This window comes from Poeciliopsis prolifica, unplaced genomic scaffold, assembly GCF_027474105.1.
Source record: "Poeciliopsis prolifica strain line A6 unplaced genomic scaffold, Auburn_PproV2 SCAFFOLD089, whole genome shotgun sequence".
Classification (NCBI taxonomy): domain Eukaryota; kingdom Metazoa; phylum Chordata; class Actinopteri; order Cyprinodontiformes; family Poeciliidae; genus Poeciliopsis; species Poeciliopsis prolifica.
Window position 1 is genome coordinate 589,286 of NW_026562464.1, and position 27,809 is coordinate 617,094.

At 38.3% G+C, this 27,809-nt stretch overlaps 1 protein-coding gene across 2 annotated transcripts in view; it reads left to right on the forward strand.

The window, feature by feature from the left end:
• asz1 (ankyrin repeat, SAM and basic leucine zipper domain containing 1) overlaps window positions 1-27,809 on the forward strand; it is a 46,349-nt gene that overhangs the window by 15,203 nt on the left and 3,337 nt on the right. Inside the window, exons 4-13 of one of the 2 annotated variants that reach the window (XM_055022688.1) lie at window positions 2,407-2,518; window positions 10,395-10,506; window positions 11,732-11,866; window positions 11,979-12,100; window positions 18,003-18,075; window positions 18,327-18,383; window positions 18,508-18,617; window positions 21,195-21,300; window positions 22,125-22,238; window positions 22,414-22,454. In XM_055022688.1, the coding sequence (XP_054878663.1) occupies window positions 2,407-2,518; window positions 10,395-10,506; window positions 11,732-11,866; window positions 11,979-12,100; window positions 18,003-18,075; window positions 18,327-18,383; window positions 18,508-18,617; window positions 21,195-21,300; window positions 22,125-22,238; window positions 22,414-22,431 (959 nt within the window). In that variant the 3' untranslated portion in view covers window positions 22,432-22,454. The remainder of the gene's footprint in view (window positions 1-2,406; window positions 2,519-10,394; window positions 10,507-11,731; window positions 11,867-11,978; window positions 12,101-18,002; window positions 18,076-18,326; window positions 18,384-18,507; window positions 18,618-21,194; window positions 21,301-22,124; window positions 22,239-22,413; window positions 22,455-27,809) is intronic. The other variant, XM_055022687.1, reaches the window with a different exon arrangement.

Consider the following 27,809-nt stretch of genomic DNA (forward strand, 5'->3'; position numbering starts at 1 on the left):
TAGTACTTATTACTTTACAACATCACACCTGATATTTCATCCGGAATGAGAGACAGAACTTTTAGTTTCTGAGTTTCTTTGTTCTGTAATGAGGACGCTGTCTTGCTGCAGGAGGTTGATTCATTCTGTGCCTTTCAATATAAGTCTGCATTACATTATTGACTTTCTGTTTGCCTGTTTCAATTAAACAAGGAAAAAACTGAAATGACTATCTTTGCTCAAGAAAGAATAATTAAAACAGGGTTTAGCAGGACACTCTATAAGGCCGGTGGTACGAGTGATAGGAACAGTCATCAAGCGGCCTGCTGTGTTTTTGGTTTAGAGTTAACAGAAAATTTTGAAATACCATTAGGGAATTGCGTATAATTGGTAGATATTATTAACAATACATAACACACCAACTAAAAATTTTAAAAAAGCCAATCATTAAGAAGACCTAACTAAACAAACAATGCTTAGCTTCATGGGGCGCAAGTGAAACCTGGTAGCCCACCAGTCAGACAATACACTGAGGGAAACCCTGAAGTTTAAAAGACTTCTTTCGACCATTGCTGTTTTAATAACATCTATTGGAAGCCTTGGGGATGGGAGAATTTTTATGCGCTAAAATTACTGCTAATTTCTGTGATAGCATTATTTATATAATTTCATATGTATTGCCCAACTTGACTCCATTGTCTCCCCTCCAGTATGGAAATCCTAATTCATTGTTTGCTTACACCACTCAGGGTCATTGTAATGCACTTTACACAACTAACCAAAATTTCTCTAGAACAATTCCAGAGAATTGTTCTAGAGAGGTTCCTGACTAAATCTTCCAGATTTTCACTACTAGTGCAGCTCCCAGTGTATTTCTAAGTGCACTTTAAGGTTCTGAGGATCACTTTGAAAACTCTTCATCAACCTCCGTAAACTGTTGCATCCCTTTACTCCTGACTGACCAGGTCACATCTGCATGTGTGGCTAAAGCCCAGTTCACACTACACGATTTTAGAAAAGTCGGCCGATTCTGAAAACGTGAGAGAGAGATCACACACTAGCCGATGTAAAGTAGGTGTAACGGGTTCGATCGTAGAGTGTGAGGTTTCACTCGAAGACATTCTAATTCCAGCTACAAAATCTTTAAATTCAGGTGTGGTAGCGCAGAATTTTAATTTTAGAGTAAACAAACAAACATAAAGTGGTAACTAAAAGACGGAACCAAAAATCAAAGCTTTGGATTAAGAACTGGAGACATCGCGAGCAAGGATTTTATTTGTTGCATCGCAACATGGAGGTGAGGTTATTTTTCTTTTTTTTAATAAAAAATACTGTTTTTAATGTTTTTGGTTTTGTCGTTTAATTAACTGTTTACGTATAATTTTATAATTTTTTGCTGTGTTTATGTTGTTATAGAATATAACAGTCATTTGTTTCAGAAAACGGAATGACTGAAACATCAGAGTAGCTTAAAGTAGAAGAAAGCATTTCCTGCATATTCGTTTATAGAAAATCTGATGGCAGTTATCCTTTTTCCCCAACTGACCGCAAAAGCTTCACGTATTCCAGCTCTTTTAATTGAAACTTATTGTATTGTTTAAAATTGTATTATGACTGCAGAATATAATCAAATGCGCCATTTCAACCAAAGATTGGAATGCACTTCTCAACCAGATGTACTCTGTGCAATAATTTTATAATTATCTTTCATTTAAAAAAACAACAACGATCCAATAGCATGCTGCTCCAAATAAGGATAAAGTTTTACTTATTGTTTTATGAGATCTAATTACCTCGAAAGCAAGATGATTAAATACGTTCAATATCCCCGATTTTAGATCAAAGCGGTCCCGACGTTCCACCGACTGGACCCGATCAGTCGTAACACACCACACACTACAGGATGATCGGTTACGATTGTCGGAGGCGACAATCTTAGAACTTAGAATGTTCTAAGATTGTCATAAGGGCAAAATTGGGGCAAAAAATCGTATACTGTGAACTGGGCTTAACAATAGTCACCTCACTATTGCCAACTTGGTGACATTGCCGCTAGATTTAGCAACTTCTCAGAAGAATTTGTATCGTCCAAAATCAGAATTGAAAAGTGGTGATCGGCCAGAAAAGTGTATGGAAAACTGACTCCACCAATTAAAATGAACTCTAAATATTTATCTATTTGGTTTCTATGTCCCACTTGTTTATCTTAGCATTTCATCTCATTGAAAAATAACTGTTATTACAGCTTAGAATTTTTTTGCCACTTTGACCTTGTTTCTTTTTCTGAAACAATACATTAACCCTCTCAGGCTCAAATTACTTGCAAAGACTAGCTAAGTAGCACTGAGCTGTTGCAAATCTGCAACATTTGCCTGGAGAGGGTTAAATCTATATATATTTCATTGAAACTGTTTTTCTTCTCAACAGATTGTTGGACCGTGCTCATGGCCAGTTGTACTGCCTCTAGCAGTGAAGACAAAATAACACATTGCGTCGAGCTTCTGCTGTCCAGGTCCGCAGATCCCAACATGGTGGACAGGTGAGGGGTAAAATTTGTTCAAATGTCAAAATATTTGGCACATTTCGACACGGTACATACAGTTGTAACCCTTTTGAAGTTGGTTTAAATAAAGCCACTTCAGACCTCATTCAGGACAAAAAAAGAGGTGCTGGATCAGATTTCCTTTGATGGTTTTTTGTGATGCTTAGCTGCCATGTGGTAGCATTATGTACCACTGTACTCTATACAGTGTGTTTGTATCAGTGTGTTTTGTTTGCAATGTCCTGTTATGGCATGTGCTTGCACAGGAGGGTCCCAGACAGACACACAAACTCAGAGTGTAAAGAGTGGGCAGGAACGTTTTACAAACTGGCTTTTAATGTTTTTGCTCATTTGAGGGAACTAGGTCATTACAAAATCAAAATACATGACCTTGATGCTGTAATATACAATATATGTGTGTCAGCATGCAAGTTATGGAGAAAAGGCAAAAGGCTAAAAGTTTTATGTAGGCCAAGTGTTTAGGCCGAGGAATATTTCTAAAACGTTCAGTTTTTGGGTCAGTCACAACTGGCCCGCAATAAATAAGCTGACATAGAAAAGACTCAGACTATTCGCTGACACTCAGAATATTTTTTATTTTGACGTTAACACCATTTTTACTGGTTGTAGTAGTATGAAACTTTAATAACATAAAGTTTGATAACACAGTTACCAATATCTCAAAGTAATTCTGTGTGTATTGCAAGAATTATTGGTTTTTATAATGACCTGTAGTTATTACACCCTGACAGTCGATATAAGGTTCTCATGACAAAACTTTGAAAAAAACCCATCCATTTGATTTACTCATTTAAACGACAAAACAAAGTCATATTGTTATATTTGTTAGAGAAGTGAGGCTTTCCAAACCAGCAATACTTGTTTAGTAATTTTCTTGTAATATTATGAATTATGGAATTTACCATATTAAATGAAACCTACAAGAGGTGCTTCAACAAACTTTATTCTCAAATGATCAATGTGTTTTTTCATATTTTAAGTTGTCTGGAAATTGCCGTTTAATTGGGGATGCACCGATATGAAAATTTTATATCTGATATTAATACTTCTGTTACATTATTCTTGTATTATTTTTCCTTTTACACAATGCATCAAACCCTATCAAATGTGTTGTCTATTTAGTCAGCCGGAGTTGATGTGCACGGCCGCACAGAGATCTGAAAATCTTGTCTCATTAACTCCAGCAACCAGAACAGTTTCTGTGACGCTTGTTAAAAATATAATTGCAGTTTGTATTTGTGAACAGCTCAAACTCAAAGATTAAAGTGATAGCATGAGATTGTTGCTATGGTAACAAAACAACCTAACTATGAATATTGTTCTTTGAACTTTTACAAAGTAAAACAATTTAAAATCTTTTAATTAATGTATGATGAAAACATTAAATTAAATTTAGCAGCATTGATCAACTCAATAAACAAATGTTACACTAATTTATCTGTGGTCTGTGTTAAAATATTAGCATTCATGGGGGCCCTGAAGTTCTGGGGGCCTCATGGAGCTGCTAACTTAATTTGGATTAAACAGAAGTGAAAATAATTGATATTCATTTTAATTGTATTTTTTGATTTGTTGTTTTGATTTATGGGTTTAGTTAGCATTTGTTTTTGCATTTATTGCAAAAACACAGTGGACCGCTTCAGCACCCCGACCAACAGGCTCAGCGAGATTTCTGGGGGAAACCCTGATTTGTATTTTTTATACATAGTTTTAAAAACCATTTAAAAAATACCTCATCACTGATATTGCTTAATTGCTTCTGTTAAAAACCTTATAATTCAGTTCTGCATCACTATCACATAATCCAACATTCCTCTCCAACCCCTTACGAAACACAAACAACAAGAAGTTGAAAATAAACATTGGTTTTTGAGATGTTGGACCAATAGCGAAATGACTAACATTGACTGACAGCAATGCTAATGGGTGCATTCCTACCTGTAAGACTTCAACCAGAATGAGCTGCAAAAGTTGCTTGTCTAAAATTGTTGCTGATGTCTCTCCTCCTTTTCATTGTACCAAAACATGAAGAATACAATAAACGATACAGAAAATTCCTAAAACTTTTCTAAAGATAATCACACTTCATTAATCAAGTGGATTTTTATTAATGGCTATTAATTCCTGATAAAAGCAGCTGCAGAATTTTTAGTCATGCTGACATTCTATGTGAACGACCAAAGGCAAATTTATGCATAACTCCTTTATCAATATTGATAAACTATAAAGCATTTTTATTATTGTTCTCATTCTGGTGCATCTTATGCTCAATTCCCTGAATATCTGACAGGACAATGAAGGGCATGCCTTCCAGAACTAATGTAACTTAGTACTACACTATCCTGCTATGACTAAATAATATATTTAAGTTGGAATTTTCTTGTGTGAGAAAATAAACCCAGGCTGTTTTTAAAACACTTTTAATAGTACCATGTGTGAATTTTTGCTCTGTCACAAAGTGTTGCTGCAGCCCCCAGTGGCTTTCTTGTTTAGCTCTCCTTTTCCTCTGTTATTCTGTCACTGCCAGCACAGCATTGCAACCAGGACTCACGCCACCTGAAACCCCCCGATGACGAACATAGACGCCCCTAGCATTAGGAAATTGATTAGTTCCTTTCCAGACAAAATATTTGAAGCTAAGTAATGAACCACAGAAGGTTGCAGAAGAGTGAAGAGGTGAGCGTCGGGGCTAGCGGACCCTCAAACCCAAGATTGAAGCATAGCATGAGGTTTATGTGGGTACGATGTGCAGACTCCTTCCTCCTCCTTGCCCCCTTTTACGTCTGAATTTCAAATTAGTGATTAACACCAGCTGCTCATTCCCCTGCTTTAGTGTAAACCTGAGTACACTGTTATTTTTCAAAGCTGAGAAATGCGCCCACACAATGTGGGGTCCATTGCATTCATGTCTTCATCTTTTTTTTGTTTTTGCTTTCCTATCCATCTAAACTGAAATTGTTTTTTACAGGCTGAGTATAACTTGTTGGTGTAAGCAAAGACGTGATTACGGTTATTCAGAAATATTTGAGTGGGGCTTTCTGTTCAGCTGTGGTATTAGCATCTGTCGTTGATTCCTTTGTAAGCAGAGTAGCATCAGGACAACCTGTTGCATCTGGCAAAGTGTAGCCATGTTAGAGTGGGCCATTAGCTGATGTTTCAGTAACAATTATGAAACTGTAAGTCATTTAAAGTGAGGGGTACACTGATAAATCAACCCCGATTTCCTTCAGTTTGGAGATAGCCGATACTTGCATGTGAAGCCAATCTTATCCACCGATATTATCTATCTTGGCAAACGTCTAAAAGTTGTCCACTGTCCTCTAATCCTGTTACCTCAGACAACAATGTTAATTTTTCTCTTGAACTAGCAGGATTTCTCAAAGAGTTCAGCAAATCTTTTCTAAGTACCTGTCTGTCCAATTTCCTGCCTTCTCAAAGTAGCCAAAAAATTGTCAGAAAAACATTCCCACCAGTCCCATGTTTGAAAGTAGCTATGATTTTTGCCAGGTGATGAGTCCCTGTTTTCTCTGTGCTTAAAATTCAGTCCAAAAAGTTATATTTTGGATCCATCAGACCAGATAACGATAATTATGCTCGTTATCTCGAGGAAATTCACGGTGTGCCCAAGTAACCGTTAGTTTGTGGGTTTCAGCTATGACTGGGGCCTTTTATTTCCTGATGTAGTAAAGTGAGATCGGGATGATCATAAATGGTGAATCATGAACCAACTAATTGCATTTGTCTAAATTCAAATCAGACCCATTAAATGATTAATGTTATCTGCAAAGATCTGTCTAAAGGGTAAATTCATTGTAAGAGACTGAATTTTCTAGATTCTTGAAGAGAATGTGATTTCTTCTCAGAATCACAACATTAGGGGGGATTTTATTGTAATAGTCATGAAAATACGGTAAGTGATAGGTATTTATGTATTTACATAAAAGAACAGACAACGTAAGTGAATTTTTTAAAAGCTTTTGCAAAAGGAGTAAACTCAGCAAACTGCTCCTCCAAGCCTTTCACTGAGCGCTCTGAAGACCCTTTGTTAGAGCTTTCTCTTTTATGAAAAGATAAGGGAGGGCAGTAAAGAAAAACAGCAGAGACAGTCACAGGCGGCCTCCAAAGTAGGGAGTATTCTGGTTGATAAGGTCTGAGAAACACCGTTAACTGTTTCACAGGAAGAAAAGGCCTCAGTCAGTTTATACATTTCAGCAGAGGAAGAGAATACTTTAAATTGAAAATCACAATATATAAAGTTAATAATAATAATAAATGTTGAATGTAAGAATAACAGAAAAATCCTAACAGTAAGTTGTAGAAACATCTCAAGGGTAATTAGTGGAAAAACCTCAAATTGTATCTATATTTCAGACTTTATTTCACATTCTGAAATAAAGATAAAAATCCCATTACATTATTTTGCAATGGGACGTTTTAGATTTATATTTTTAATACATTTACAGTACACCCAAATCTTTTTCCACGCCATCACAATGGGGTATTTGTGTGTTGAATTTTGAGGAAAAAAGATTAATTTAATATAATTTGGAATAAGACTGTATCCTAGCATTTGACAACATTGAAGTGCTGTGAAGACATGCTCGATGTTTTGTATCTTGCAGCAGAAAAATTCAGTTGATAAAGCAGAATAACAACAAAACAAAGTCCAAGTTCATACAACGGGCCAGAGAAAGTAAAGTACATAACATTAAAATTGAAAGCATGATGGTGTTATTATAACTTATAGGCTACCTATAAATGGGAACTACTGAGTTAACCTGTTGGCTGTCTTTCTGAACTCTCATAAGTTACTTTCGGAAACCTTTTCTGCTAATCACAATTCTCACTGGAACTGCTTTTAGAGTTAATCATCTACTCTTGAGAAAAATAACTTTATTAAGATCCCAAATAATAAACAAAATTTTTTACAGCATAATTCATCATTTTGATCCAATATGTATACTTATATATAAATTTCACCAATGAATGACATTTTAAAAATGTGATTTCAGAGGTTTAAATTTCAGAATAATAGAACTTTACAACTCCATCAAAAGGGCAGCCTTTTTTCAGGTACAGTGAGTCATGTTCCTGGAAATCTTAGTTGCTGATATCCTTATTGGATGAGCGGCATTGGATAAGCAGTGTTTATGCTGAAATGTCAGTCTATTGATTAGCTAAATGTTTGGAAACCTGACAGAATTCTCACCCTGAAGGACAAGCTAAAACATAAAAGTGACCGAAGTGGACAGCCTCGAAATGATTGAATACCAAAGAACACAGACGAAGAGATATGACACCATTTGTTTTGCTCGCAGAGATAGTGCGATTGGCAAAGAACAATGTTAATAAAAATGTTATGTGTGCCATTGGCGTTTTTGCAGTCGTTTGAGTTGACAAAGAACATTGACGGATTTCTTGGAATTTGTCATCAGAGAACTTAACTCTGTTTTACTACCATGTATTAAGTGACTCTTGGACACTCTTAAAATTTACACCTGTCTGCCAAACATGACCTATGTCTAAAACGACTTTCTGGAAGCAACAATTTGTTTTTAAAAATAGCAACTGTAATAATGACAGAAAAATTAATAAAAGGTGAAAGCAATGTAATATAAAAACACTTTTATGCCCTCAAATGCAGTATAGGATTGACATATTAATTTTTACATACATACCTGTACAAATCTGTTCATGCAGATTATGAACAGCCAATATAAATTCCTTTTCATTTAGTTAGGCAGCTTCCTTTGAGAGACACAAACAACTCTCTGTAGTCATGAAGTGATGAATTGGCCCAAACTTTCCCACCTCACAGGATTGATGTTTTTTCTTTCCCACCATGTTGTTTGAACTGATAAGATAAGTGCATTGTAGCAAAGGTTAGTTATATAAAACTTTTGTTCTGGTGAAAAAAAGGTGATGGTAAAATACCAGAAAGCGTATAGCTACGTTCATATAGAACCACTTAATTGTCTTAACTCATATATTATTTTTGGTAACTTTAAGCCATAAGGCATTAAGCATTGCTCTGCTTGTCATTTATTGGATGTCTTATCTGTAAATCTAGTTCTGCTATTTTTTATGAATTGTCATTTGCAGATAATGATAGATAAGGATCTGCAGTGATAGCAGAATCGTACATCATTGTCTGAAACGTATCACTGGATCACTTCAACATGATTCCCCCCTAACTCATATTATGAAAACATCTCATACTTGGTGAAGTAGTGTACACTACCTTTGTACCTGTAATTATACAACAGATCATGCAACATCTGATTGAGTTAAGAGCTTTTAGAAGTTGATGAATAGCTAGATTACATTTACACAGAGCTGTAGAGAAACATGATAGCAGCAACTGGACAGCTTTGTGATAAATGAGGTGGCCTTAACTTTTGCAGAGCTGTACCACCCACCACCTTTTAATCTGAAAAACCTAGTAGAAATAGGAGTGCAGTAATTTCAGTTTTCTGACTCATCACTGATGTTTAAAAAGGCAACAATACTGACTCTGGTCTTTTGTCTTAAGTTGCTAAATATACTGCTGAAAAAAATAAAGGGAACACTCAAACAACACAATACAACTCCAAGTAAATCAAACTTCTGTGAAATCAAACTGTCCACTGATTGACAATCAATATCACCTGCTGTTGTGCAAATGGAATAGACAACAGGTGGAATTTATTTTCATATTTATTTCATTCATTCAGATCTAGGATGTGTTATTTGAGTGTTCCCTTTATTTTTTTGAGCAGTGGTATACTGTAAGCTAGGAACAGTGGCACTGTTCTTAACCGCACACATGCAGATGTGATCTGGTAGCCATGCCTGTCTGTCAAACTTCTCTCACAGCAGAGCAAAGAGGGACAGTGGCTGATTTTCACACCTTCATGGAGGCAGATAAGATTTTTTTCTCATGTAAGCATTGGCCGATTGCCAATCTCCCAAAATGAAGAAACCCTTACCCTAACCCTAAGCCTACAATAAGCATCTAACCATCCTGTCTAAAAGTAGATTGATAGTTGGTGTCTAATTGCTGAGCAAATTTCTGTGCACTTTGTTTTCAAAGTCGATTAAAAATCAATACTTTGCTCAGATTTGTGATTCAATGGCAGCCTAAGCTCTGGTTCACGCTCCAAAACAATTAGTGTATTTTACAAGGTAATATGCCAATAACAAAGACACAAGCCTTACTGAAAATATTACCTTAGTTGCAGTGTTTAATTCTGGTTAACTCTAGTCCTTTAATTCTTCCACTTTGACAACCACATGCATTTGTCCTGATAACTTCTCTGTTCTCTTACCAGAATTGAGATTGTGACCGATAAATGAATCTTTGCTGTCTGCAAAGATTCAAGATACAAAACTCCGAAATTTTAACAAAAAAATAAATTAAAAAAATTACCTTTCTGATGCCACTCCGGTAGCGGTGTCTAGTTTTTGCTCTGGTCAGAATGGGAGTTGGTGGGATTTCTGTGGAGTTGAGATTTGATGGAGTAGGATGGTTTTCTGACATGGACAATTTTATAATCAACTAATAATTCTCTTTTTCTGAGTACAGTTTATACAGGCAGATTCACTTCCAGTTCACTCACTGTAGCTCATGTTGTCCCTCAAAGGTTAGTTGAATGACCTTTCAATGATCACCTAGTTAAAATCGCTCTTCATTATGTTGTGTATGCTGCCCTCTTGTGGTTTCCCTGCAGTGGTTTCATTTTGAAGTTTTTCTTTTAAAGTTCTGTTAGTACTGTCATCTGTCTTTAACAGATGAAAATAGTTTTCACATCACATGACACTTTTTGTCTTCTTTCACCCTTGTCTCCTACTAAATTAGCTTCCTGTTTTTAAGGTCTCAAATGACATGCCTGATGTTGGCAGCCAGAGACGGCCTCTGTAAGGTGATAAACCTACTGGTGTCCCATGGGGCAGAAATCAACATCCAGGACAGTAAAGGATACACAGTATGTTACTTTTATCCCTTTTGTGACAGATTTCCACTGAAAACCTGTGCACTGCTTAACCCAGGGGTCGGCAACCCGCGGCTCTGGAGCCGCATGCGGCTCTTTAGCACCGCTCTAGTGGCTATTTGGAGCTTCATCAAAAATGTTTGAAAATGGGAAAAGATGGGGCTGGGAAATATATTTTTTGTTTAATTATGGTTTCTATCGGAGGACAAACACGACACAATCATTCTTAACATTTTCCAATGTTATAAAAATGTGTAGAAGAAACATTCAATTCTACAATTCTTGGACCGAATCATCTGCATTTGTTGCCAGTGTGGAAGAATTGCCTGAATGTTCGCTCTGCAGTGACAAGTTGTCAAATAACTAAAAGAGTACCGTACTTTCCGGAGCGCACCTCAATGAAAGCCGAAACTACACATTTTTTGGAAAAAAATAAAAAACTGAAAACATACATAAATAAGCGATAGTAATTTTCATCAGTATACATTTAGAATGACACTTAGCGATATTATTTTGTGTCGTTGCTCATGGCTGCTTTGTGTTACTGTTGCACTGACTTGCTTGGCATTTGCACAGAAATTGAACTTAAACTCTTAATTTTATATACTTTACGTTTTCAAAAGGCTGCCGATTTATTATGCTCCGTTTGTAGTTTTTTTGATCACACACTTAATGGTAATTATTCACAAAGAGCGATCATCGTTATGCAAATTGCATTTCGGGGGCAGATTTTCCGTGTTCCAAAAAGGGAAAAAAATGACACTTTCCCTGTCGCTCTTCATAATAAAAATGATATCAAAAATCTGATTTCTTTATTGCGTTTCTTTAATTTTGTAAATACATTCATATTGTAACAGAAGATTAACTTAAAGCTCCATCGTACAACAGAAGAGTCACGTGATGCGTCATTCCTTCCAGGACGCACTGCAGGGAAAATAAACATTTAATCATGAATACTAATTATGTATACACTTAGTCATTTTGATAATACGCTAATGTAAACACCTAGAGCCTGTTTTGCCTTATATAAAAGCCTTATATACGACTTTTACTTTTTTGCAGCTCCAAACAGATTTGTTTTTAGTTTTTTGGGTCCAATACAGCTCTTTCAACATGTTGGGTTGCCGACCTCTGGCTTAACCTGTAGTTAATATGAAGATTGTATTATAACTGTTCACAAAGTGATTTAACTCTGACTGACGCTGGTGTGTTCTGCAAGGCCTTGTCCATAGCAGTTCAGTATGGCAAGGAACAGGCAGTGTTAAAGCTCCTCCAGCTGGGAGCTGACAAAACCATAAGGACAAAGACTGGCAAAAGTCCTGCTAATCTGGCTGAGATGTTCAGACACACTCAGGTAATGTCTTCTTAGATTTTGTACCGAATGTTTAAATTGTTCAAATCTTGGATTTGAAATGTTCACGGCCAATGTTTTGAGTTTGATTCGATGTTTAAATGTCCTTCCACAGATAGCTCGGATTTTAGCTTCATCTTCCAAACTCTCTGCTGTCCCAGACTGCTCTTCCTCTATGGAGGAGACATTATCTAAGCTTTTTAAAACAAACTCTGATGTTCTATCATCTGTGGAAAGGTAAGATCTGTAGCTGAAGGCCATGTCATTTGTTATTAGTATTTAGTGTAGCTGGTAAAAGTGCTATCATTATTTTAATATAAATGTATGGCTTGTGGTAATTGAAAGTGACTACTTGGATGCAAGATCATGCTTGAAAATTCTGAATGCATGACAATGTAGAGCACATATGTCAAAGTCAAGGCCCGCAAATTAATTATCTCTGGGCCCCTGGGTGATATTTAATTACTATTATAACCAGCAGGCTACAGCGGCCCGCAGGCTACAGCGGCCTGCAGGCTGACAGTGGCCCGCAGGCTACAGTGGCCCGCAGGCTACAGTGGCCCGCAGGCTGACAGTGGCCCGCAGGCTACAGTGGCCCGCAGGCTACAGTGGCCCGCAGGCTGACAGCGGCCCGCAGGCTACAGTGGCCCGCAGGCTACAGTGGCCCGCAGGCTGACAGTGGCCCGCAGGCTACAGTGGCCCGCAGGTTGACAGCGGCCCGCAGGCTACAGTGGCCCGCAGGCTACAGTGGCCCGCAGGCTACAGTGGCCCGCAGGCTGACAGCGGCCCGCAGGCTACAGCGGCCCGCAGGTTGACAGCGGCCGCAGGCTACAGCGGCCCGCAGGCTGACAGCGGCCCGCAGGCTACAGCGGCCCGCAGGTTGACAGCGGCCCGCAGGCTACAGTGGCCCGCAGGCTACAGTGGCCCGCAGGCTACAGTGGCCCGCAGGCTACAGTGGCCCGCAGGCTGACAGCGGCCCGCAGGCTACAGTGGCCCGCAGGCTGACAGTGGCCCGCAGGCTACAGCGGCCCGCAGGCTGACAGCGGCCCGCAGGCTACAGCGGCCCGCAGGTTGACAGCGGCCCGCAGGCTGACAGCGGCCCGCAGACTACAGCGGCCCGCAGGCTGACAGCGGCCCGCAGGCTACAGAGGCCTGCAGGCTGACAGCGGCCCGCAGGCTACAGCGGCCCGCAGGCTACAGCGGCCCGCAGGCTACAGCGGCCCGCAGGCTGACAGCGGCCCGCAGGTTGACAGCGGCCCGCAGGCTGACAGCGGCCCGCAGGCTACAGCGGCCCGCAGGCTGACAGCGGCCCGCAGGCTACAGCGGCCCGCAGGCTACAGCGGCCCGCAGGCTACAGCGGCCTGCAGGCTGACAGCGGCCCGCAGGCTACAGCGGCCCGCAGGCTACAGTGGCCCGCAGCTACAGCGGCCTGCAGGCTGACAGCGGCCCGCAGGCTACAGCGGCCCGCAGGCTACAGCGGCCCGCAGGCTGACAGCGGCCCGCAGGTTGACAGCGGCCTGCAGGCTGACAGCAGCCCGCAGGTTGACAGCGGCCTGCAGGCTGACAGCGGCCCGCAGGCTACAGCGGCCTGCAGGCTGACAGCGGCCCGCAGGCTACAGCGGCCCGCAGGCGTTTTGCACGCACCAACACTACATTTCCATAATGCAACAGTAGACCACGAAGTCACTGCAGCACAAGTGGCTTCATTGTTCATCAGCAATAAGAGCAGAGATCAACTTTCAGGTACCCTTCCTCAAAACTGGCTAAACGGTTAGTGGACGCTGAGAACAGAGGGTTTCAGGCCAGGAGGGAGGCAGAGTTCATGTTCATGGAGGTAAAAGGCAAACTTGTGTGCAATGATGTCAGTAACACGTTTCTGACGTTGAACCACTTTTTTCAGTAACGAGTAATCTCACGTTTCTATTTCAAATCAGGTAGTCAGTGATTTGACTACCTGATTTACAGGTTACTTATCAAAATCACGTTGCATTACTGTGCGTTACTATTTTCTTTTGTAACTATACAGTATATTACTTCCTCTCCACAAGGAACAGGAAGAGTCTATGCGACAGTATCAGCAGCGAAAGAAACATATACAATGGAGGGAGAAGCGTATTTTGTTGCTGGAAAAACAGGAACTATTTTGAATTTCGCTCGCCAAGTAAGATTATTATAAACGGCTTTGGGCTTGTTTTTTTTAAAGTCGTTTGTAGATTTAATGAGTCGGTTTATGGACTTAATAAGCAGACATAAACACCAGAATTTGTTTGACATTTTAGTTAGACTCTCCCTGTCCATCATTTCCTGGATGATCCGTCCCGCTGTGTCTTTGTTAATGTCAAGTTTATGTATTACCTCTGAATGACATCAAGCTTCGCTTTGCGCTCCAGAAAGTAGCAAACATCAAAACTAATCTGAACAGCGCAATAAACGTGAAAACAGCCACGAATGAAGGCGTCCGTAAAGTTGTGCAACTGAACGCCATCATAATTCTTAATATTTATTAAGATAAGTGTCACAAATCTATGCAGTGGGACATCTGAGTTATGGAGCGGCAGGAGGTGAGCTGTGAGCTGTGACACCAAACGCAGGGCCGTAACGCACAACCTGGACGCTGGGGCGCAGAAGGTGGGGGTCGGGGGTCTAAAATTCTGTTTATAGTTTTCCAGACAATAGAAACACAAGAACACGCACAAATTCTGAAAGTTTTTTTGTACTGTTGTTACCATTAAACAATCTCCCCTTCAGTTCAAGCACATAAGTAGAGACATATTGTTGATGTAATCATTATAAAATAACTTGCTATTAAGTTTGGGCAAAGATCAATATGATGTTCACAGGTGGCGGAGCGTTGTTGTTGTTAGCAGCTACAGACAGTAACTAAAATAGTTACTTTTAATGACACTTAGTAACTTTCCAAATCAAGTAATCAGTAATCTAAGTTACTTTTTCAAGGAAAGAATATAATCTAAGAAGGCATTATCAAGCTTCTCAGAAACACACAAAGACAAGAATATGAACATCATAGAGCAGCATAATAATGCATTTTCAGTTTATAATGCATGCATTTTAATTTATCTTGATTTTAAGAAACATCTAGGTTTTCAAAACAATAAAATTTTTGTCTGTTGAAAATGTTTTCCCTTGAGGTGACTGACAGTCATAATAAAATATTGCTATGTTTTTTTAATGTACAGAACATGCTATTTTTCTTTGAGGAAGTTTGTTTTCGTCTGTTTCCCTGTTGAAAAATGGTTTCACTTGAAATTACTGACAGATCCATAAAAAATATCGCTTTATTCATTTAATCAACAGGCTTTGTGCAATAATTTCAATATATTTTAATAAACGTAGACTCAAGCCGGCCCTCAGCTTGTAGTAAATTAGTTGTTTTTTTTGTCCGTCGGTGTATTTGTCTTTTACATCCCTGATGTAGAGTAATGCAATACATTTTCTCTTTTGGATAGACTTACTCTATATTCTTTATGTTCTCTGTGTTTTCTATGTTCTCGATACACTGGATGTGAATCTTTTGTGGCTCAGGTGCTTAAAGCCTCCAGATTTATGGAGATACAGTGATAAAGAAAGGAGCCTGGAAAACATGGATTAAAGCAGCTTAATGTCACTTTTATAATTAAAATTATTTTACATATTTGCTAAAACTGTCACTGTGTTATCACAGTATGATTTGAAGCAAATATGTGAAAAAAAATCAAGCTCTTATGCTTCCTCTCTGTGATCCTGCACTGCTCCCAGTCAGAAACAACCAATCAGAGGAAGGGTACCTTAGCACTATCAATCACCTCTTATGAATGCTCAAACTAGTTATTAGCATTTCTCTAACTGCAATTGAAATTAAGAATACTTTATTTATCCCAAAGGGAAATTAAATGTTGTAAGTTGTTTGCACACCATGAACCCATTGAGCTTACTGTACACAGACATGACTGATAGCGATCTCTCTCTCTCTCTCTCTCTCTCTCTCTTTATATATATATATAATATATATATATATATATATATATATATATATATATATATATATATATATATATATATATATATATATATATACAGAATAATGTTATAGAAAATTTCCTTCCTTCTTCCTGGTTCCCAGTCTCACATTTCAAAAAGTGTTTCTATACATCAGTTCTCCAAACTGCTGTCAGGGTAAAACTCCTCTTTCCCCACACTGCCTCCTGTTGGAGTTTTGGTGTTGGAGTTCTCTGTGCCTGTGTAGCAGATGTTGTTGATTCATTGTAACCACCAGACATAAACAATAATAAATCTCCTCCATGGTTGTTTAATCCACTCAGGCTCTGCTGCCAGAAACTCTGCATTATTTTTAACCATGTTTGACATGTGACATACCTGTTTGTTAGCGTGTTAGCTTCAGTCTTCCACTCATGTCGAGGAAAAACATAAAAATACATTAAATTTAACTGAGATATTTTACATACAATTAGTGACAAATCTTGATCAACTGACTTTACAGAAAATAGTTCTTTCTCGCCTTCACCAATAACCATTTGTTATTAAAATTAAGAGCAGATGTTGAGCAACAAGGTATTGCTGGAAACCAGGGTTTTACAACTTTAGATGGACAAAATGATTTGAGCACATATTTTAAACTGTATCTACTTCAACTATTAGTTGAAGTAGATATTTTGTCTCACTGACTGAAGTTAAATATAGCAAACTTACCTGATTTCTCTGATCAGATAGAATTACCAACATTATTTTTATAAATTACAAGACAGCAAGATAAGTTAAAAGATTTTTTTTTTTTTATACTTTCTTCGAATTGAGATGTTTATGTACATTTTGTCAACATCAGGGATAACTGTTGTTAAAACTGTATGAAACCTTTTTGGTTTCCTTCCACAGACATCAAATAGGTCAACTAACATATTTTGAGTTAATTGGAGTTACGCCTGTAGATCAACTAAGATATGAGGAAGAAAATTGTGGAGCTGGACATATCTGGTTCGTCCTTGGGAACCAGACTTCAGGCTTGGAAGTGCCACACTTCATATTGAGGAAAGAACAATATGTAGAAATATTGAAGCAACATCTAAGACATCAGCAAGGAAGTAAAAGCTTGGGTACAGGTTGGTCTTCCAAATGAACAACAACCCCAAGCATACAGCTAAAGTGGTTGCAAAGAGGCTCAAACACACCAAAGTCAGTGTTTTGGTTTGACCATCACAAAGCCCTGACCTCAGTCATATGTAGAAGTTATGAGTTGATCTGCATGTGAGGCATCCTACAAAGCTGAGAGTTATAGTTCCATTAGGAAGAATGACCAAGAACTCCAGCGTACTACGATGACACATTTGTGGAAGGACACCCAAAAGCTTTGACCCACGACATACAGTTTAAAAGACAGTTATCCCTGATAGTGAACAAAAAAAATCTTAATTCTTAAGTCTTCTGGCATTTAGCTGACCTAAAACAAGAGAAGTTTGATCTGATTTATCTTCAGACTGTGATTAAAATAAAGTCTGTGTCTTTGTATTTCTCGTAAATATCTGGTTTCAACTCTATAAACATCAGTCTTTCTGTGTTAATCAAAGAATCCAGACACTTGTGTTAACACTAAGATTTCTGGCTGCCAACATTTCTAAATGCAGCATGTTTCATGTCCAGCAGAGAACAGCGTGCTGTAACATGTTCTGCCCTTCAGGGACCTGCTGTTGTTTACTACAAGTCACTTTGCTTCTTGGTCATTCAGAATGCTACCTAAGATGCTTATGCATTGACTTATGTGGTAGATTACATTTTTATGACATACTTGACATACCAAAACTTCTCTATCTTGTTGCAGCAACCTAACTCATAAATGAAAGTTTCTGATCTTCATCCAACTGTTATGCATCATCTCACTTAATTTTTGAACACCTCCTTGAGCCTAAAAATGTCTGACTTTGAGTCTTCTTCCACTCTGAAGAGTGTTGTTTGGATGACCTTGTACCCAAAATAAAATCCAATTCATGAAATTTGCAATATTTCCCTCCCCATTCATTGCCTGCTCTTTTAAATTAAACAAATCAAAACTTTAAACATTATTTCCAAAATATTTACATTTTGTAAGAAAGTTGTTTATGAGCCAAGATCTGTTTTCTGTGTTACTCAGTGCTACAAAGCTTGATGAACTTGAACTTCTTCTGCATGGCCTTAATCTGGGGTACCTCACTGACATCATGGCTGTAAGTACCACACACTGGGACGAGATTTAACTGGCGGTGTGAAGCCAAAATTTCTGCTTTAGTATAAGCAAAAATTCAGACATTGTTTTTTTACTTATTAAACCCTAGATCTCAATTGGCATAAGTAGTTTCAATTGCATGAAACACATCAGCTTTAGGAAAATGCATGGAACACATCTGCTGCAGAAACAACTGAGGTTGGATTTGATAAATTCGCTTTGTTCTTCCTTTTCTGATACACATGAGCACAGGAAAACGACATCACCTGGAGCTACCTGTTGACCATGGAGAAGGAAGACTTTGAAAAGGTAGTGGATAACATGATGAACTTTGTGCACAAGTTTAAACTTAAAAAAATCATTTGAAACTTTTTAGTTGCAAAGTGCACAGAATCCACTAAAACACATCTTTACTTCTTTTGCCGTTTATCAGATTGGCATCATCAACCCAGTGGACCAGCAGAAGGTGTTGAGCGCTGTGCAACAGATGCACCTGGACAAAGTAGACCTAGACAAGATCCAACTGGGAACTGGAGAAAATGGGTAGGATATGGGCAATAAATGTTTAAAAAGTTCAATAGTGATGCAGAGAAGTGATCTCTGCATCACTTCTGGAATACTTGCACTAAATTCTAAAATACTTAGTTCCATGTAATACAACAATATGACTACATAGTTAAAGAAGTCTGGTGGGCAAACTGAATTTATAGAAACGTTATAAGAAGATTAGTTCTTTTACTTAAAGCGTTGAATCAAATTTGATGGGGTTTTATGGTTTTTATTTTTATTGCATGTTGGCTGCAAGCAGTTGTGTACTACTTTTATTTATCTTTTATTTGTAGCTTCCCAGCTTTTTTGGATTAGGAGAGACAGCCTTTCCAGAGAATTTCTTCTTGTGCCATTTATTCCTAAAACAAATGACAACTTCAGTATAAAAAATAGAAATATATTTACTAAAAGATTTAAGAGATTTTTTTGTCCAAGTTTCTAAACTAACAGAGAAAAAGATTTAAAATATGCTACTGCTACTTTTTTGTCATTTTATTTAGGAAATTTAGTTTAATTACTAAAGAAAAACCTGTAAAGCTGCAAAAAAATATATTTAAAAACATTAACTTGCTCTTCATAACTTTTAGTCAAAGTTATTTGGAGTCATTGTTGGAAGTCCAAAGAGCCAGTTGCAGACCCCTGCCTTACACCGTCTTGAACATTAATCTAGGCTCTGTCTCCCCAAAGCTACCTGTCTGTCCTCCACTGGAGGTCATCCATCCACACCAATGAGCATTTCACCTTGGTGGCACTGCACCTCCCTCATCCATGTCCATAGCCTAACACAGAGCCAGGCTCTAATGGCTTAAACAGCACTCTAATGATGTGTGAGGTGAGGTTGATGGGTAGCTGAAATAAGTAAGGAAGCTACAGCAGCTAAGACTGAAAGTTGCTCATAGTTCATAGTAAACAGTTTGGTAAAGAACACATTTTTTGTAACATTTCAAGTTTGTTTTGGCCATATTTCTATTTGTCTTGAAATATGTAAAAAAAATAACTCCTGTTCCCTATGATCCTGTCTCCAGCTGCTGATGAAAGCAGGTGTTTCCTCCATGTCTCGTCCTCTGTATGCTGTGAAGTAGTCTTGCTATTAATTCAAGTTATCTAATTCTGCTATTGATCTCATTATTTGACTCAAGAATGTTGAAGCAGAGACACTTCTAAAAGCTGCAGGGCACCGGCCCCGCAGGCCTGGATTTGAGGTTTCCAGCTCTAGCACCATTTAAGCAATAGAGCTGGTTTAGAGGAAAAGCCCCCTTTGGCCCATCATCACTCTGTGTCCTTAGATAAACTAACAGCAGGAAAAAGGGAGGTGTGGGTGCTGGAGAGGCTGGCTGACACTGTTTACTGGCCCCTCTGACAGAGTGCTAGGAGGACTGGGATGGCTGCCTGCTCTGTGCCCTTAGCCAGGGAAATGTACCATTAAGATAAGAATTATCTACATCCCACAGTTCTAGGGGAAGGGAAGAGACTTGCAGAAAGTTGATGAATATAAAAAAGCGAATCATTTAGATCGGGTCTTTTCAGGGAGGGAGGATAAAATAGATGAACATTGAGTAGAAAAGGTTTGGCCACCTGCTCGGATTTCTGTAGAGTTTATTGAAGAGAAGCTCCAGAAAATGAGCAATGTGAGCTCAGAGCTGCTCCAAACTATCAATCTGTCTGCACTGTCATAGCTGAGCAGCTTTTGCACCCTATGATTTGTTTCTTAATGTAGATGCAATTTGGAAAATTCATGTTAAAAAAGGTAACCTCTTAAAGAATTGTTCATCCAAGCATGCGAGACTGGATGTCTTTTATATCCTGGTTGTTTATAAAAATGAAACTGCAACTTTTCTTTCTCAGTTATTAATTAGCTGCAGAATTTTACCAACCAGTGTATAGGATGGTATTATTTGACATCCTATATTATCAAATATAGGATGTGTCAATTATTAAGTTCATCTTCAACTTGCATGTAATGTATCTACAGTAATGAAAAACATAAAATACAATTTAATACAATTTAAGTTTAAAAATGGACTTGTAATTCTTACATTTTTTTATTTTTAACATCAGCTGTAATATTTAATTCTCAGTTTTAGGGTGTTTAAGCTATGATGTTGGCTTTTCCAAAGAAGTGTTGAAAGAGTGTTAAATATAAAATGAAAACTGAGTACAATCTTTAAATTATTTCTGTCTATTTATCTAAATTATGTTTTCTGCTTAGAAACCTTAAGAAATTTTATTGGACGTTAACTTTGACCCAGAAATGTTTACAATAAATACTAATACTATTATAATAGCATAATACAGCAAGTTCGCCTCTCAAAGACTTATTAACTTACATTTTGTACAGATCACTCCAAACTAGAACTGGGAGACATTTCAAATATCCGAAATAAAACAACACAACCAAAAACGATAACTGAAATGGATTATGAAATATCTGTGAAGAAAACTACCGTTCAGAAAATATCAATCATCAGAATGGACCTGATAGAGCTTATTTTAATTTACCATGCAATTAATTGCTTTTTGCAACAGGGTTGTTGCTCCTGTTAAGGAATTTATGTTCTTTATGTTTTTCAGGTGTGAAGATCTACAAAACTTCCTCCTAAGTGTGCGTCATCAGTGCTGCTACCTAACGGAGATGCTTCAGGATGTCATCAGCCGTTTCCCTCGTCAGGCCTCTCAGGTACACCTTACTTTTACTGGTTTTGTTATTGGGAGCTACAGGGGTCCTCAGAAATCCCAGTTCATTTCCTAGCTTGGTTTTAAAGCTACGTCATGAAGTGTTCAGAATGTTTCTGTCAAAAGAAACAAAACTGTATCATGTTTGTTTGTTCTGTTCTTCTGACAGTTACATTTTTATCAACGTGTTCCAGCAATAGAAACTCTGCAACTGACTGGTTTTATTTAGTCATTACAACCCAGAACTTTGCTTTGGATCACAGTTATTAATCCCTCAACATTCAACTAAGTAAGAAACTGAAATGGTGCCACGCAGCACATTTAAATGATAGCTGGTCCCTTATACTCTGACTTGTGTTGGTGACATTTTTTGAAGTTACCTGACAGAATGTAGTACTCTACACTTTAGTTCTTTATATAGACATTCTTTATGTCTACACCTAGAAAACAAGGCTGTATTTATTTGCTATGTGTGTACCGAACCAGAAAGTGACCAAAGCAACCATATTTGACATGAATTTATGTATCATTATAGATACTTTGCATTATAAATGCAAAAGTTTGACATTGCTATTCGGAATAATAAAAAAGCCTCAAATTCAGTAGATAAATTTTTTCATGCTGCATCAGCTTTTACTCCACATTACTGTTACATTAGATACTCCAGCCAGATAGAAATAATTTAATCCAGCCAAAAAGAGCATTGAGATCATATTTGACATGACAGTTCAACATCATTCTGTCTCATGTTTCTTACTGTCAATGTCTGTCTGAGCTGCAATCTTAACATGTTGGCAAGATTGACGTTTTTTTTGGTCCTCCAAGCAGCTGGTCATCTCCCTAGACCCGAAAAAGGAAGCCCAGACTGTCTGCAGCCAGCTGGTTGTCCAGACTAAAGACCTGCAGAAGGAAGTTAGCTGCCTTCATAATCTGCTTTGTCAGGTCAGCATATACTTACATGAACACACTTTTTCATTGTATAACTAATACTTTGAATTTGAGAACAGATAATAAAAAATGCTAATCAAATTCTGAATTAATTACCAAACAAAAATTAGATGACAAAGCTGCATGTCTAATTCTATGTTCACGTTTGGTTCTTCTTCCTTGTGGCCAGGGATTGACCATGAAATAGACTTCAAGTATGCTGCCACCTGAGTATGTACAACCAGATCAATGATTCTATTATTTATTCCCCTAATATGTATTCTTTATACGCTATTGAAAAAGCCTATTTTATTTCGAGATTGTAGTATTGCTATTTGTGGTGCCTTAATTCTACGTCTACCGACACATCACTCCACACACGTACAAAGCACAGGGGGAAGTTCATTAGGAAATGTTTAAGGTTTCCTATAACTACACCATCTTTGCTACTTGCAGTTTTTTCACCGATCCCTAATATTTTAAATAAAAACCCTAATTCTGATTTTGCCAGATACAGTTTGGCAAAGCTGTATCTGGCAACTGTATGTCTGTATTCAGACAAAAACATTCAGTTTCTGTTGCTAAATATCAGAGGTCGCTCTAGACTTTTTTTGTTCTTTGTCATCTTGACCGACAACATTAAAAAAATCCATCATGTACAATTTTTACCCGTCATATTCTAATCATATTTGCATAGGCTATTTTGCCGCATTTTTATGCGGTTTACTTAATATTTACCTACTTGAACCATGAAATGAACGTATCTAACTTTTTCTCTGTAGTGACACAAACCACTGACTGTGGCCCCAATAACACTCTCCTGGGTATGGGAGGGTAACGTCTTCCAGCTCCATTTGTTAAAACCGCAGAGTGAGTTAGGTTTATTTCTTTGCAGCGGCAGAGCCGCGTCCGCATCGGTTGTGCAGCGCACTGCACATGTTACAGTCGAATTAACTTCTGCACAGTCAGTTATTTCCTCAACATAAACTGCCACCTCCTCTGTATAGACTATACATGGATTAACGCAACATTGCATTCTCTTTATCTCTTTCTGTTTTGTATGTACTTCAGACTTGAATTACACACTATTTCAACCAAAGGTTTGAAATGTGCTTCTTAACCAGACGCTCCAAAGCGTCCGGTCCATAACTCTTCAACACGCTGTCAACTCCTGGTCAGAAAGACACATTTAGTTCAGCGTCCTTGAGAGAATATCCAGAAAGGATTTTTTTATTGATTGGTTTTATTTGCCTGTGCATGGAAATCTTTGCATAAAGTCTATGATGTCTGCCCATATGCACCAGTCAGGAGTGTTAATTATAACCTGTCAGATGACAGATTGGCTTTAAATTTTTCTGTCATTTAAAAAAAATAACCAGTCAAACACAGAAAATATTCTGTCAACACAACCCCTGCTAAATATTGCAAGAAAGTTGCTGAGTTGGCAACAATGGCTTGACTATTGTTAATTGTGATTGTTCAGCGCAACCTGATAGGCAGGTTTGTCAGTCAGGTCTCACTCTGCCCTTTCTACTTCCATAACATTTAACAGAAAAGGTGTCAAAATGGCGCCTTCAATCTAATGCACATGAGTAACTGACTGATTAGCAGAACGCTTGTCTAATTGCTAGTCTGGAGTATACAGATGCAGGGTTTCCCCCAGTGTCGTGTAAGCATGGCGGGCCACCAGGCTTACTAGACCCCCTGCCAGGCTATGCGTTGTTTATTTATGTTTTTATGAAAATATTAATAAAAATTAAGAAAGCATTGTTTTTTTTTTTAAAGTTGGATTGCAACGGTCTCTGTTGCTCTAACGTTTCACTAGCGGAGCAAATTTATTTCTAAAATATACGTTTATAGAAGACACGTTTACAGTTTATGCATTTAAAGCCGGCAGCGCTTGAACCAATCTCACAGCTGGCGCCTCTGCACTTTGCCTCGCGCTGCTGCTGCTTGAGCTTTTAGTTTATCTCAGCACAGATCACGCGCGCCTCCTTTCACTCAAACTGGACACAGGCTGACTTGTATGGATCTGTACATCAACTCCCTGTGATAAATTATGTTTCTCTGGAGAACTTTATATGATCAAGGTAAGAGTTTAAACCCACCATGTTAGCTCTGGTTGTGCAGCTCTATGTGAACCGTAGGAATAACTTGTAGTCGCACCTTCAGATGTGTACATTGACGAAGCGGTGAGAATGATTTATATTTGTGAACAAAGAATTATGTAGGGGGTTAACGTTTCAAAGCGCTGACCAGCGTGTGGCGCTATCTTCCCTGTAAAGTTCATGTATGTGTTCCCGGTTGGCTGGTATGTTAGTGATTAATGAACCAGAGCTAACCTCATCATCCAGGTTCAGCCCGGTGAGGAGATTTCGCGCTCACCTTGTTGTCATATATCACACTGGTTTTCTATTATTTTATTATTATTATTCCAGTTACACGAAGCATCAAACCATAATAAATGCTTTGTCCTCTTATTCAGCCAGAGTTAATCTGTGTGATCTGAAAAACTCGTCCCACAAACTCGAGGAACCACAACAGTTTCTGTGGCCCTTATCAAAAACTCAGCAGATGAAAAATGGAAGAGCTACATTAGCACCATTAATATAAATCTCCCGATTGTTGCTCATCTCTGTAGCGCCAGCGGAGAGATGAGTGCAGTGCAGCGGATTTAACTCATCATGCAGGGCCGGTCCAAGACTGCATGAGACCTTGAGCAGAATTTGACTGAAGGGCTCCTATTGATGCTAAAAGCATCACCAGCTGCTGATGCTGTTAGAGCAGAGCTCAAACTCAAAGATTAATCTCACAGCGTCAGATCATAGGTATGGTAACAAAACAATCTAACTCTGAATATTGTTCCTTCAAGTTGTACAATGTAAACTTGCCAGCTCCTTAAAATCTTACATTTAAATGTTAAACAATTTAAAATATTTTAATTAATGTATGCTGAATCCATTAAATCAAATTTAGCAGCATTGATCATCTCAATTAACAAATGTTACATTCATGTATCTGTGGTCTGTGTTAAAATATTAGCCTTTATGTTGCCCCTGAAGCCCTGGGGCCTCATGGAGCCACTTACTTAATTTGGATTAAACAGAAGTGGAAATAATTAATATTCATTTTAATTGTATTTTTTGATTTCTTGTTTTTAAGACTAATTGTGGGTTTAAATAGCATCTCACTTGTAATATTTTTTAATTTCCTGCATACTTAACATCTTTTAATACAAAAACACTGTGGACCGCTGGCGGACCACCTAGGCGCCCCAACCACCGGACTTAGCAAGTTTTCTGGGGGAAACCCTGCAGATACGTATTAATACAATGCTTTGGAGCAACAACATCAACAATAACTTTTTTTAAGCAATTGTTGTAGCTCAGGAATGTGGGAAGAGCTACAAGGCAATTTCCTTGACTGTTCTTGTAATTTTGGGGGGATTAAGGGGGTGGGGGGTGCGGGTGGGTTCTGAGCATTCGACTATGAAAGCCAGTATAGGGTGGATGCAGAGCAGGTACAGGTAGCTCCTCCCGCTGCAGCTGTGTTGACCAACTTGACTATCCACAAATTTGTCTGGAATATAACTAGGACGAAGATAATCCGTGCAAAAGCAAAAACACTGACAGAAATAATAAACACAGCTGAGCACTATATAGAAGTCAATTTAAATATATTTCAGTTTTTCTTCCTTAAAAGTTCAAAACCACTGGGTTCCATGCAGGAATATATGAACTTTGTGGAGCCGTGGCAAGTATGTGCTGCAGCACTTGCATGTGTATACTTGAATCTCTATGTATATGGATGTGTTTGCATTGGTATTCCAAGAAGAGTCGGTCCTGACAAGGCAGAATACTCACAGCCCATAAGTCAGCGCCAGCATGACATCGACCTGTCAGCACACAGACACAGAGGTGGAGGGATGATATGAGGAGGGGGATGAGAAGGGCCAGAGGGAGCAGACCAGAGGCTGCAGATTTGAGGGTAAGGGAGCTTGAGATGTAGAAAGAATTGTCAAATGAAGGTAGAGTGTGATGTGAAGGAACTAGATAAAGCATTGGAGTAGATTAATAAGTTACTGTCATGATACTTGTGGTGATGGTTGGATTTTAGCCAACAGAACTTTAGAATTATTGAACTTTTCCCATCCAGTCATTGTAGCTCCTTCTACCACTGTCATCAGGCCAAAGCAAACACTCAAGTTTTCCTGGGGGTAAAAATATTCATAATTTTAGTCCTATTCGCACAAAATAAATTATATCTGGAGAACCCATGTAATAAATAAATTACTCTCCACTTTCTCTGTTCATCTGCCACATATGAAACATACAAACATCTCTTCGCATCGATTCGAGGAATGATGGGAGTTGATGTTAAAGTTACTTTGGCGTCTCTAAAAACAGCTTAATATTGCAGTTTTGAATTTGCTGTTCATTATTTAATGTTTTGTCTTCTGCAACTTTCCCCTAGAAAAGGATCTGTTTATAATGTTAAATATGAAGTGTGAATACTTTGAAAACTCCACAGGAACTCTGTCATGGCTTTTAATCAGAGGATCTGGACAAAGATCTGCCACCTTTTTTCCATTAACATCACCTATGTTTGTTGCAAGCCTTTCAATTTCAAACCTTTTTTTAAGCAATTGTTGTAGCTCAGGAATGTGGGAAGAGCTACAAGGCAATTTCCTTGACTGTTCTTGTAATTTTGGGGAGGGGTCAGGGGGTTCTGAGCATTCGACTATGAAAGCCAGTATAGGGTGGATGCAGAGCAGGTAGCTCCTCCCGCTGCAGCTGTGTTGACCAACTTGACTATCCACAAAGTCAAGTTGTGGAGTCAGTCTCAGTCCATCCTCAGACTGACCTTCTAGTGCTGTATTCTTTTTCTTTACAGCTTCATTAAAGGACTACTTTGCTTCTGTAATTAACTCTAAATAATGATTGATTAGCTCCACTTCATTATGAGAAATACATGGACTGTTCACAAAGGAACTGAAGTATTCTCAACCAGAACTTAATTCAAACACTGTTGAATCATTTTTAAAATAAGAATGTTGATATTTTTAACGGTTTACTTTTTTTCACAACAAATAAAAATTTAAACAGGTAATATAGAGGCCTGTCACGATAAATTTAGCTGAACAATTGTTTCAAAAATTATTGCGATACACGGTAATATAGTTTCAAGACCATTTTAAAGTGATTTAATGGTAATGACATAATAATCCAAGTAATATCCTGCCAAAAATACATGCACGTTATTTTCAAAAGAAAATTTAACACTGGAACTGGTAAACAAAATAAAACAACCAAAACAAAACTAAAATTGACTCTCAGTCTCCATTAACAAAAAATGCACTCAGTATACAAGTCTGTATACTATATTGCCCTTCAATAATCATTAGATTTAGATAGAGAAAATGGGCACATCTAACTACCTGATGCAATAATTCACTTCTCCCTTAAGGCTTGTTCACACTACACGATTTTTTTGCCCCAATGTTCCCCCTTACGACAATCATTGAACGACCAACCTTTTAAGATTCTCGCTTGCGATAATCGTAACCGATCATTCTGTGTGTGTGTT